This window comes from Cyprinodon variegatus, unplaced genomic scaffold (assembly GCF_000732505.1).
Source record: "Cyprinodon variegatus isolate N-32 unplaced genomic scaffold, C_variegatus-1.0 Scaffold1099, whole genome shotgun sequence".
NCBI classification, from domain to species: domain Eukaryota; kingdom Metazoa; phylum Chordata; class Actinopteri; order Cyprinodontiformes; family Cyprinodontidae; genus Cyprinodon; species Cyprinodon variegatus.
This window is the reverse complement of record NW_015151552.1, coordinates 78,890-91,491: the sequence shown is the minus strand read 5'-3', so window position 1 is coordinate 91,491 and position 12,602 is coordinate 78,890. Positions and strand designations below refer to the sequence as shown.

Here is a 12,602-nt window from a genome sequence, read left to right as displayed (position 1 = left end):
ACACAGTTTTTTTTTTTTTTTTACAAAAAGCTGATAATGCTGACCTGAGCACCTTAGCAATGTTTTTTGAATCAACATGAAAGTTTTAGCAACATGCTCTGTCATAATTAAAGCCGAAGCTGCCAAGCGTGGTCGAAGACAATGCCAACCTGGTTAACAATTTCCGAGCGAGTCTCGCCGACGCCACCTGTTTTCGTTTAGCACTTTCCAGCAGCTGTTCCTATAATTATACTAGCTGTCATTGCAGTGCAGAGTATGGGATGGTGCAGTGCAGCACTGTGCCTGGCGATAAACAAGGTATTTAAAGGCCACTTATGGCAACACAGTTACTCTCCCGAAGGGGATTCAGCATCTGTTTTCAGAACATGTAATGGACTGCTGTGTATCTGTGAAGTTGGAAGAACTAAAACTCTTTTAGTCACTATTAACTTGACAAAGATTACTCTATTTCCTGATGCGTTCCTCCTCTATGATTGGTATGTTCTATCTAATTAGATCTCATCTTGTTCAAACTTTAGAAATAGGCTTTAAGATTAGGGGTAGGTTTTTATTTTGCAACAGAAGGTAATGGTTATAAGTAAGAGATAAAACATTAGGCAAGTTTAACTATGCTAAGGTTGATTTTCAAATATGGCGTTCATTGGCAGCTGTTAATGACAGTGATTACACCTGAATAAAAAAAGAAACAACATGCAATACTGACAACTGATAATTCTGTTATTCTAAAATAATTGTCTCCAGACGTAATATTGTCTAAACAAATTGACAAGTTGTTTGATTGTGATGCATTTTTTTTGAGGTGGATAGTTGTAGTGGTTTGTTCTTAACAAAAAAAAAAAACAGAGAAAGAACCTAAGCCACAGTGAATGAATAAAACTTCAGGTTCTTGGCTTGCAGAGCATCTATTGATCCAACGCTCTCCCAAAAATACAAATTTTAACTTTGTCCACTGGCTTACAACCAAATAATCCTACATTTGCTGCAACTCGGTGATCAATAACAAAACAACAAAACCTACAAAAACCAACAAAGACGACGACGGTCAAAAACTGTCTGTTTCCACCGCAATCAGCACACCTGCAGTGCGACTACCTGTGACTCCATTTAAAACAGATGAAGCCACCCACTTTCAATTTTAGGTATTATAGCAAATATGAAAATAAATACAAAAACTCCAAAATATGGCTCTATTAATAGTAATTCAAGGATTTTTCCTTGAGGGCAAATACACAACTTACATTTGACTTGGGTGGGTAAATAATGTAAAGTAGGACATTTGATGTTGATCATATGGCCTCTGACATTCTTTGTTACCTTTAGCATCTTATTGGAATGTGTGAAAAATGCAAACTGTGCTGAAAAAGGCCTTTATTTTATATAAAATTTCCTTTTTAGTATAAGCTTCAAAATACAAGCCCTTAAACTTTATTTTTATTTGCTAATCCACGCCACTCTGAGGCATCTTAAAGGCTTGATGTGGCCAAAAACATAAAATTTCCAGGTCTGTACTAGTTTCAGGTCAGGCTGCACTTACCGGTAGTTGTTCAGTGTTAAATACAATCATCTTTGTGTTTTTGTAGCCCAGACCCGAGTCAGTTACGGACCTGTATAACTTATCATTGCATTAATAACACTGTGTAAAATATTGGTTATAGTTTATGACCAATTTTTGGTAGAAGGAAACTTGAGTTGATGGAGGCGTGGTCTTGTGTCGAGTGATCAGTCATTGAATAACATACTTTTTTCAGTTCCTCTCAGTTCATTTATATATTCACAACAAACATCACGTCAAGGATCTTAACAAAACATAAACAGATCCAGTTTCTTCACAAATAAACAAATCTACATGTATGACTTACATTTTTTACAATACAGTGACATAGAATGTATTATATTAATTTTTAAAGCACATTTTGTGAAAGGAAGCCAAGACAATGTTTTGAGTACTTGACATTTTAGAAATCCAAGCATGTGCTAAGCATGTGCTAAGCATGATAGGAAGACTCCTTTAACAGAAGTCAACTCAGCACACGTTTTAACAGAACAGAAATATCAATCCATAACCTGTGGTTGGAGTCAGCTGCATCAGTAGCTCTTTTAGTCCGATTGATCTATAAGAGAATCACAGCAGATAAACACTGAGCCAGACCGAAAACATGCAGGATGAAAATCAGCAACATTGGCTTCTTCAATGCCTTGTTTAGGGCAGAGACAAGGGCTACAGTGCAAATTGTGTCATTGATGAACCGGGAACATGAAGTCTTTGAGAGACATAGCTCAGCCCTGGGCTTTCCATGAATATTGACAACACTAAATACATCTTGCCACATATCTCTTATACATGCATAGAAGGAAAAAAAACCAAAACAACATGGATAAATTTATATTTAAGGAAATTGGAAAGACACAGCAATGGAAAAGGGGATCTTCCAGAAGCTTTAGCAAATAACTTAGCTCAAAATTACATCTTTGCTTCCTTTTGTATCTCTGCTTCTGCCTCCTTGAACTCCAGTCGGCCTTGGCAGATGGCCGCTCACACTGAACCTGGTTCTGCTGGAGGTTTCTTCCTGTTAAAATGGAGTTTTTCCTCTCCACTGTCACAATAGGCATGCTTGGTGCGAGGGATTGCCGTCCAGTCAATGAGTGGATGCAATCAGCTAGTTTCCTTAGATAGAAAACTTTGAACCAATCTCACCGTATCTTGTTGAATAGTCTTTGTAAAATGCCTTGAGATTTCATGTGTTGTGAATTTGCGCTATATAAATAAACTGAATGCAATTGAACAGAAGATCACTCTAACTATAGGCGTTATTAAAGGGGAAAGTTTTAAGCTTAGTCTCAGAGGTAGACCGCTATCTGCCTCACTGACTGTAAAACTAGGAGCTGGCTCCACAGGAACAAGACAAGCATGATTAGTTAAAGTTGCCTCCCAATCAACTTTATAAACTCACGAATCATGAATATATATATATCAGTCTTAATATATACAGTCTAAAGGCTAATTGTTCTTTTGGTAACATAGAATATGTTGTGATCACTTATATATGAAAGAGCTTAAATATTTAGGGCATTTTGGGAATTTTTCAAGGATTTCTAATGCTAGTCTGATTTCAAAAGGAAAACATTAAAAAGAAAACAGAATTGGAGAAATAGGATTTTTCTTTTTTTCTCCATCAGTCTTCTTGAAGACAAAATGTCCAGGCTACTAGGAATTAGAGAATCACAGTAGTTGTCCAACTTTGAAGTAACAAATGCAAAGGGTTTTGGTCATCAACTTAAATAGTTATGTTTTATTTTATTTTATTTAACCTTTATTTTACCAGGAAGTCCCTTGAGATAAAATCTCTTTTTCGAGGGAGACCTGGCCAAGAGGCAGCAGTACAGCAAGACATATAAAAATACAGGACAACATAATAAAATTAATTATAAACTAGACTCTAGAATAACAATTAGAATTCTCTGTGCAAGCAGTTTTCAATAGTGATTTAAAAAGCTTTAGCGGAATAAGAGTCCGTAATTGCAGGGAGTTTTGAATATTGTGCCACGACCATGGTGCTGCATAGAAAAATTATGTTTTGCCAAGATCTGTGTTGATCCTGGGAATAGTGAAAAGAACACGACTAATGTTACGAGTAATAATCAAAGCATTTTTTTTTTATGAATATTTTGTCTCTGTTGCTTATTTACCTTGATTTCACATGTCAGCTATTGGTTTGAATCTATAAGTAAAATCCAACTCAATAGGCCTCATGTTATCTCATTTAAAGCCTTCCACAGGCAGCTTTTCCCTCCACACCCTCAATGTACCTGAACTTGTTTATTCCTCTTAGAGTTACATTGTCAAAAAAAAAAAATTGCTGCAAGAATCCCGGCCAAAGAAATTTGCGTTACAATACCTAGCCTGTGTGCACCTCTTTTGTAATTACACCCATGGCTGATTTCTTTTATCCCCTTTTAGATTAATTTCCAATGACCTTTATGTCACTAAATTGCACCAAGTGTGGAAAGACGTTTCCAGCGGTGTTAATTGTTTTAGGCATTGATGTGCGGAGAACTCAGATTTTTATGTGAATAGAGTTAATTGCAATTCATTTGCTTTCTTGTTTCTCCCTCTCTTGGAGAATTTTTTTGGCTTTCTCTGTCTGTTTTTCTGATAACACATGCTACATATCTCTTAATGCAGAATAGATTAAGCACAATAAATACGGAAAAAACTAATAGGAAGACAGGGCTTTGTTAAACGATGATCTAACTCACTCTTTGTGGAGGCCATGTCTGCCTGTATCTCTATGAAAATGTTTCCTTTATTTCCCTTGCCTGGTGATAATGACCGGGTGTTATCCCACTGCACTGTTAATTAATAAAGGACTTAATTGAGTAAAGCACTATGGCCATAGCTGAGAATAGAGGAGGACAAAAGCAACTGGAGGATAAGGGGTATCCTTTGCATTTATCTTGCCCAGCAGTTAGACCATTGAGCTCAAGAAATAATAACAGCAATGATATTGCAGTTTTGCATTATTAACAATTTCCTACTATTTTAATCTATGAATTCTAAGCTAATTCACATATTTAAAACTTTGAGTAAATAGTCATCTGATCCTTGTTTGAACATAGTATATAAATGAGCCTTGAAAACCATTAGAAAAACATGCAGTGATATTACCACTGCTAATTTCCAGTCAAAATATTATTCGGGTTATATCTTCCTTCCTGAAATGATGCTCCATCTCAATGATTTCATTTGTGCTCTTTATCTAAGGTTCATTAAAGCGCTGAGCTTTGAACAATGAAAATGAACTTTGTCCTTTTTCTCGAGCTCGGTCAGGTTCAGCTCCCTCACAGTTGAATCTCAGCCATAACTCCTGTCAAGCAGCTTGACAAACTCGTTTCTGGCTGGCGGCGCTTGTTCCTGTCTGACGAAAATGTTACAGTGCTGTCTCATTTTGTGCCTCGGCCTTCTTTTCCCGTAACACATCTCTGAGCGGGTGGTTATTCTGTCATCATTTTGGAAGCAAGCGTTAGCCTGTTTAAAGCCTCACACTGTGTCTGTCCAGCATCGTTTTTGCAGCTGGCGTTTGGTTGTCTTTAAGTATCTTGCTATAAATGTGTTAAAATGTTATATCTACCCTCATAATATTTATTTTAATTTGAAAATCTGCATTTGCATTTACACATATATGTTTTTATTTAAATGATGCACATAGCAAAATTGTTAATTAATTTGAATTGTTATGCAGTACAGTCCCTAGTAGAAACTATTTTAACTAAAAACCTCAATTTATCTTATTTTCTTTTTAAAAAGCAGTTAAGGAAGAAAAAAAAAAGTTGTTCCACTTTGTTTTAAGGTAAAAAATATGCAATCATAGGTGTAGTGTAGATATGTATTCAGCTTTCTTGACTTACATATTCCTAAATCCAGTTTAACCCACTGCCATAAGAATCAGGTAAGCAGTTCATGGAGCATACTATAATCTCAGGATAAACAGTAAGGAAACCACAAAACGTGTCTGGGTAGACGTTGTGAATAAGGTTTAAAGCAGGCTTTGGTTTACAAAACAATATCAGAAGCTTTAAACATCTAGTGGAGGACTTTTTAATCCTTCATTAGATAATGAGAAGTGTAAGGCAGATCCTACTAAGAACACGGCTGTTAATCTGACTCTTCTGCATTGAAGAAGATTAATCAGAGAAGCAACATAGACTCCAGTGATTTCTCTGGGGAAGCTTCTGGGGTTCACAGTTCAGGGGGAAGAATCAGCTTAAAGGACATTTTGCACCAGCTACTACCTTTATGCAAGAGTGAAAAGTGAAAAAAAGCAAGACAGAAAGACCCGGGAGAGGCATGCAGCCTCAGACATAAGGTATGAATAAATGTACCCTAAAAAACTTGCAGCTTTTATTACTCAAAAGGTGGTTTCACAATGTGTTAAGTCAACATATTCTCTAAATGTTTCTATGGGTAAACATATCAATACCAATAATTTTTCAGTCACACTTATGCCCTAGTTAGAGTTGACTTAAATCATAAAAATCCACCCAAAACACATGGATTCTTCCAATTGCATTATGAGAAAATGTGGAAAGATTCAAGGACTATGAATTCTTATGCAAGGCACTGTATGTGGATGATACGTGTTAGCGGATTTACATTTCAAAAGAGCCGAGCTCATGTCAGTTGTCAAGATGTTTCCATAAAACATCTGTCAAAGCTTTCCAGCTCAGAAAAGGCATGAAAACTTAAACAATATTGATGCATTACATTGGCTCCTGGTGTGGAGAAGGAATTCTCTTAAAGTCGCTATTTTCCTGGCCCCTATCTGACTCATTCAGCATTCAGCAGGGAAGAAAAGGTTCATTTCCTGCCAAGACCTGGGGATTTTTGTATTAGAACCATAGGTGTTGAAATCCAATGCGATTAAATGGATTCCGCTGGTCGGAATTGTGGAAGGGTCCGGCCTCAAACAAAGACCCTTTTGGCAAGTCGCACAGACAGGTGTAGAGCAATTTAAAAAGCAAGTGAGAAAGAATGGAGGGCAGACAGAGGACCATGAGGAGAATGGAGGCTCAGTCTGTTAGTGTTGAAAACAGCCTCCACCTGAATGCATCACTGCACCCTAATAACGCATCAGTGAAACCCCCACACCCCCCCAAAAATGTAAATATCCTACATTCTGTTTCTTCTCATTCCTCGCTATTCACACGACCGCTGCTTAATGTTTATTTAGATGCAGCCCAACACCCTCTATTTAAAGAGGGTGTTGGGCGTTTGTAGTGTAATTATATTGCACCAAAATAAATGTTTCAGCTTTAGCTATAGCCCCGATTAAAAAGTAAGATTAGGCCAATCCGACCATCTCATTGCTGCTCCCAAGTTTGTGGAATTAGTCACTATCAACCAGTCATCAATATAATAATCAATGAGACATAAACACATGTTTGGAAGACTGGATAGGAAGTAATAGTGTCCCATGCTCTTGTTAAAGGTTTATTTAGAGTATTGTACCTTAGTGTTTCTAACAATGGGAGAGCAGAGTCCTAAATGATGTCAGAACTTTGCCCCCTCTTGAAATCTTATGGACCAGCAATTACCAAGGAGCTGTGGAATATAATGGAATATGTATATATATATATTTGTTTCAACTCATTGTCTATGCTGACACTTCTGCCAGAGTGGGAACTACTGATCATAAATTATTTCTAAAGTTTCTGGACAGTGGTAGCTTTCAAAGAGATAGACAGTAGCTGAAACATAGTGTGACTCTTCTTTGATGTCTGCTGCTGCTTTCTTTCCTTCCCTTTTTAGTGATTGTTATATATGACTATATATCGTCACTAAATGTAGGTTGTTATTATATGATTGCTGACCTATGATTGTCCTGTAATTTCTTCCATTTTCTGTTTATATTAGTAGAACGTCTATCTGATATTGAAGTCATACAATACATCTCTGTTGAATAAACGGGTAGTGTTGCGGAGCCAGAGTTATGTTAATTTTATTCACCTATTTATGCATTCTGAATCTGCTTAGATTTGTACCCATATGCAGATCATATGTATTTATTTATTATATTTTATTCATTTGCAGCTGCTTAACACGGATCTAAGACCTCCTTCAGTCTGAAACACTATTGGTTAATGGACAAAGTTCTATCCAGTTGATTCATTAACAAAATGAGCCTTGATCAATATTGTCTGTGTTCTTGGTGAACGATGGGGTAGGGGTAAAGTGGCAACTTTACATTGACTTTTTAATTAATCAAAAAATGACAGAGAGTTGTTAGGCTTAAGATTAATACGGCCTGAAAACGATTACTGAGCTGACGGACCATAAAGCTCCCATTTGAAGGATGTGGCCAAACATGCAACAGCTAAATAAGATAGGCAAGTCAGATCAAGAACAGAAGAAGAAAAATAACAATGATGCCTGCTTTTAATACAGTTTAGTAATGAATTAATGCGTTAGGAACCTCAGAGTCATAAGGCTGGATCGATGCCTTTAAGTTATTTCCTTATAAGCACAAAGTTGAAACATCACAGCATTATTGCTCCCACTAGGCTGAAATTAAAACTGTATTTCTCTTCTTAAAAACCATTGATTAATTGAGCTAGTTCTATAATGAATATTTACTACTTCAAGAGTTAAATGGCCCTTAAAGAAAAGGTGTTATTCAAAGGAATCCCTGAGTTTTCACCTATACGTAATTCGGAGTTCAGCTCTGCTTGCCCTGTCTCTTTACCAGGGTCATCATACTGGAATGGAAATACTCAACAAGATGGTCAATGGAACATCGCAGTTCTAAGCTATGGGACATGCTTACCATTTATTTATTGATTGTCTTGACCGTATACTTCCTGTATTCAATTTTATGGTCATATCTGCTCTCTTGATCACTGTTTTCTCTTTTGTTTTCCAATGCAACAGTGGAACTCACCATCACTTTTTCAATTTAGCCAAGTAAGTAAAGCAACCAAAGTCCAGGTGTATTATATTGCATTGAGGGTTTATTAGCACCTCTGCTATTTGTCAGTGCATCCAAGACATAGCATGGGTCTAGGGTCTGGTGTTTTGGGCTCCTGTTCTAAAGATATTTTAATATGTGTTATCAAAGAGTGATGTATAAGAAATCCTCATCTTCTCATCTCTTTTGTTTCTTCAATGTCCACCTCAGAAACAGGAGGATGACATAGTGCTAACTCCAGATGGGACGCGGGAGTTTTTGACCTTTGAGATCCCGCTCAATGACTCAGGCTCAGCAGGCTTGGGAGTCAGCGTTAAGGGGAACCGGTCCAAGGAGAGCCAAGCTGATCTTGGAATCTTCGTGAAATCTATTATTAATGGAGGAGCTGCTAGTAAGGCAAGTTGCAACTTTTTTTTTTTACTTCTATTTACCTTCTGCCCATTGTTTGTGATAAATTGAAATTATTTGACATGCTATGTTTACTGCAACAGTAACATGTATAGAACTCCTGTTGCTGCATCTTAGGTATTGAGGGATGTTATTAAGTCATATTAAAGCCAATTTTATTTTGAAAAATTTATTGAACCAATAGATAAATAGTTGCTAAATGGTGTTAAATGTTGTCTCTCTTTAGGATGGCCGTCTTCTTGTCAATGACCAACTCATTGCTGTCAATGGAGAGTCGCTGATTGGGATGACCAACCAGGATGCCATGGAAGCACTTCGAAAGTCCATGTCGGTAGAGGGCAACAAGCGAGGAATGATTCAGCTCATTGTGGCGCGACGACTGATTAAGGACAGTGAGGTATACCAGTAATTTTATAATTACTGTAAAAATTATAAGTTAGTTCATGCTTTAACTTCTAATTATTGAGGTCAAGATTATCTGAGATATTGGATGGAGTGACTAGATTTGCCTTGACAGATAACTTGACAAAATCTGTTCAATTCCTGATCAGAAAGGACATCCTTCTAAGTGCTACTAGGTTTAGGTATTAGCATCCCTTTTCAAACCAGCTTGTTGTATCAGTGCTGTGAGGTTATAAAATGATGAGATATATAGGCAGTTTAAAAAGGCAGTACTTTCTGACAGAGAAAAGAAAAACTGCTCTCTTTTCTCCTTTTGTTGTTTTGCAACATGATGCATTTAAGGTATTTCCAGGTTAAAACAAATTGAATACAGGCATTGCATGCTGGTTAATGCTTTGCTCTCCATATTAGTTTTATAGAGAGTGCTAATAAGGAGAAGGTTTGGTAGTTATGATGTATATAATAAAGCTGATGGAACTGCAAAAGCAGGTGACTTTCAGCTGTGCTAGGTAGCAAAGCAAATCCTTCTGACCACTTTGGCTGATTGCATCCTTTTTACCTAATTCTAGTTTGTGTTTATTTGACTCTGTGACACTACATCTCCCATGAGCATCACCTTGCAGTGCATATTGGTCTGTTTGATCGATGTCACCTCAGAAAGGTGGTCCCTGTGGAGAACTCAGTTATAAAGCCAAAAAAAAACAACAACCTGATGATAGAGGGTAGAAAGGGAAGACAGAAAAAAGGCAGTTAAGCACACTTTTACCAACTTGGAGATTTTATAACTATATTTGGTGACTTTTCAGATTCCTTTAGCGACTTATTCCTTTTTTACAAAACTAATACTATTGACAAAGGTAGTGACTTTTTTCTGTGTTGTTGGAGACCTTGGTGACATCACATGAAGGCACTGATTGTTCAGAGTTAAACTGTTTTCTCCAGTGAGGAGTGAAAACTGCATGTCCCCAAATCTCTGACAGGGACTCATATGCAGCTCAGCAGTTTTCCTCTGCTTCTCTGACTGAAAATGAGTTACACGTGCACAAAGCTTCCACTAACCCCTGTTAAATTAAAAAGTAAGATATACACATAATATTGTTGTTTTAACTTCTGCGTTAAAAAAAAGTATAGATCCCCCATGCACTTAATTCACTCACAGCCTTATCCACTGTGTGCTTCTGTTGTTTTTAACTTTAGTTTGATAACATAGGATTCATTTATGTAGTTTTAGTTTAGGTAAAATATCATTGAATTCTTACTTTATAGAATCTTTGCTTGTTAATGTATTGAGAGTGTTTTTAATCTTTTTCTGTCTTGCTGATTGTGATATTTCTCTCTTGGCTGAATCAAAGTATATATATATTTATTTTAACAGTTTTTTTTTCTTTTAAAATAATCATCTTCTTCCCAGCAACACATTTAAAATGCAATTATAAACATGTTTTATTTCATTGTGTACACTGCATATTTTCATATATAAGGGGCTTTACACAAAGCCTTATGAGAGCTGAGCACTAATAATGACTGGTAGTGTTTTATTTTATCTAGTTTGATGAGCATGTACAAGGAGCACTTACTTTTAACAGAATTGCTAATATAGTTTAAATAAGTTTTAGCCCACTCAGCTTTTAGCGTATGTAACATAATTTTCTAACAACCGTTTTTTGGAAAGTGAAAATGCTAAGTGGCTAGTAACTCTGAAAACCCACTAGCCACAGTGGCTAGCAAACAAAATAGTTAATTTCAAGCCCAGCATGTTAAATAAGGATGACTTAATTGACTTATGACCAACAGCTGGACAATGGAATGAAAATTGAAGTTTTTTATTTTCATTGTATTTGCTTTGATTTATTAAACAATTCAAACAGGGCATTTAACAATTAAACAAAAGTATTGTAAATTGTATTAAGAAAAAGAAGCCTATGCAGAAATCCTTTCTTCGAGTCTGATATGTGATTCACAATGTGAACGTAGCGCAGAACTGCAGGTGTGAATGCATTGAAACGCACGTGCACGCCGAGTCGCCCTGCGGCCAGTGGTTGTAGATCAGATTTGATTAGAGCTGCTGTGACTCTAATTGGAGCCCATGTCCTGTGGCTATGTGTCAGTTTGTAGTACCACGCTGTGCCCCTCCCTGCTAATTCTCATCCTCCAAGCACTGTCTTTCTCTTTTCTTACTCACATGCATGCCATGCAGTTGTTTTTCCCTTTGTTTCAAAGCTAATTTTTACCCCATTCTTGCGATTCTCCACTGACAGCGGCTGAATTCATTAGACACTGGCCACCATGTTGACAGTTATATTTTTCAAAATAGCACTGTTTTTTATCTGAGGAGTATATTGTTTTCTATCTGCCTTTTCTCCTTCTGATTTCTCTCCCCTTTCTTCCACCTTCAGACAAAGAGCAGAGGACATATGTCCCTCCTGGGGAAGCTCAGCCCAAAGGTTCACTGAGTCATATCACTTGAGTCCAGTCGGTCTCCTGTTGACTTTAATCCCTTACCAGACGCCTTGTAGAGAGACTGACGGCACACATTTTGCACCTAAATCTTCAAAAAACTATTGCACATCATTCACTCAGGGCTAAAACAGTAACGTCTATGACCCATTCCATCAGCTGTGAGCTATAGTATGAGGTTTAAACCACTTGGGTATCCACTGGACAAACCACCCGTTGCTTTGAGCGCCCCACATTAGGGGTCAGTGTTATTATTATTTTTTTTTGCTTTTAAGACGCTGAGCCCAAAAGCTAGCATAGCATCTAAACTTTTTTTCAAGGCACGTCAAGAATGCAGACAGTTGAGAGTAGGTGATGGCCTCAATGCCATTTGACATATTCTACCTTTTTTTGTTTCTTCTTTCTATGCAGGAACTAGGACTTTGCTTTTATTTTAAGGACATATTCACACCAAAAGAGTCATTTGCTCCACTCATTTGGTCTATTCCAAAGGTGGACGTTTTTGTTGTTATGTTTGGTTAACTTTGAAATTACACTTTTGGGATTTTAAGTTATAAAAAAGCCACATGTGTGACGATCGTTGGTACCTTTGAACAGAAATGATTAGGGCAGGACAGAACACACACCTGGAAATTGAAGAAAATGATTATTTGGGTTTTGCATATTTCTGCTGTTTTTACAGCTGTAAAATAATTGATAATGATTCAAAATGGATTATTTTAAAAATTTTTCTTTTAATTTTCAGATCAGAGAAGCAAACTTCAGAAAGTTAAATCGCGACCTAATTTTACTGCCCTCTATGTGTGGCTGACTCGCTGTCTACCCTTTTTGAATGGACAGAATCAGGTTTAGTGCCAAATGTGCCATGTGGAA

At 37.0% G+C, this 12,602-nt stretch overlaps 1 protein-coding gene across 1 annotated transcript in view; it reads left to right on the top strand.

Annotated features, from left to right (window-relative positions):
- The window catches only part of LOC107101470 (partitioning defective 3 homolog), a gene marked incomplete at both ends in the record, with an annotated part of 175,735 nt that overhangs the window by 89,556 nt on the left and 73,577 nt on the right, over nt 1-12,602 (top strand). The window contains 3 exons of the mRNA XM_015400405.1: nt 8,426-8,458; nt 8,673-8,858; nt 9,097-9,267. Coding sequence (XP_015255891.1) covers nt 8,426-8,458; nt 8,673-8,858; nt 9,097-9,267 — 390 coding nt within the window. The remainder of the gene's footprint in view (nt 1-8,425; nt 8,459-8,672; nt 8,859-9,096; nt 9,268-12,602) is intronic.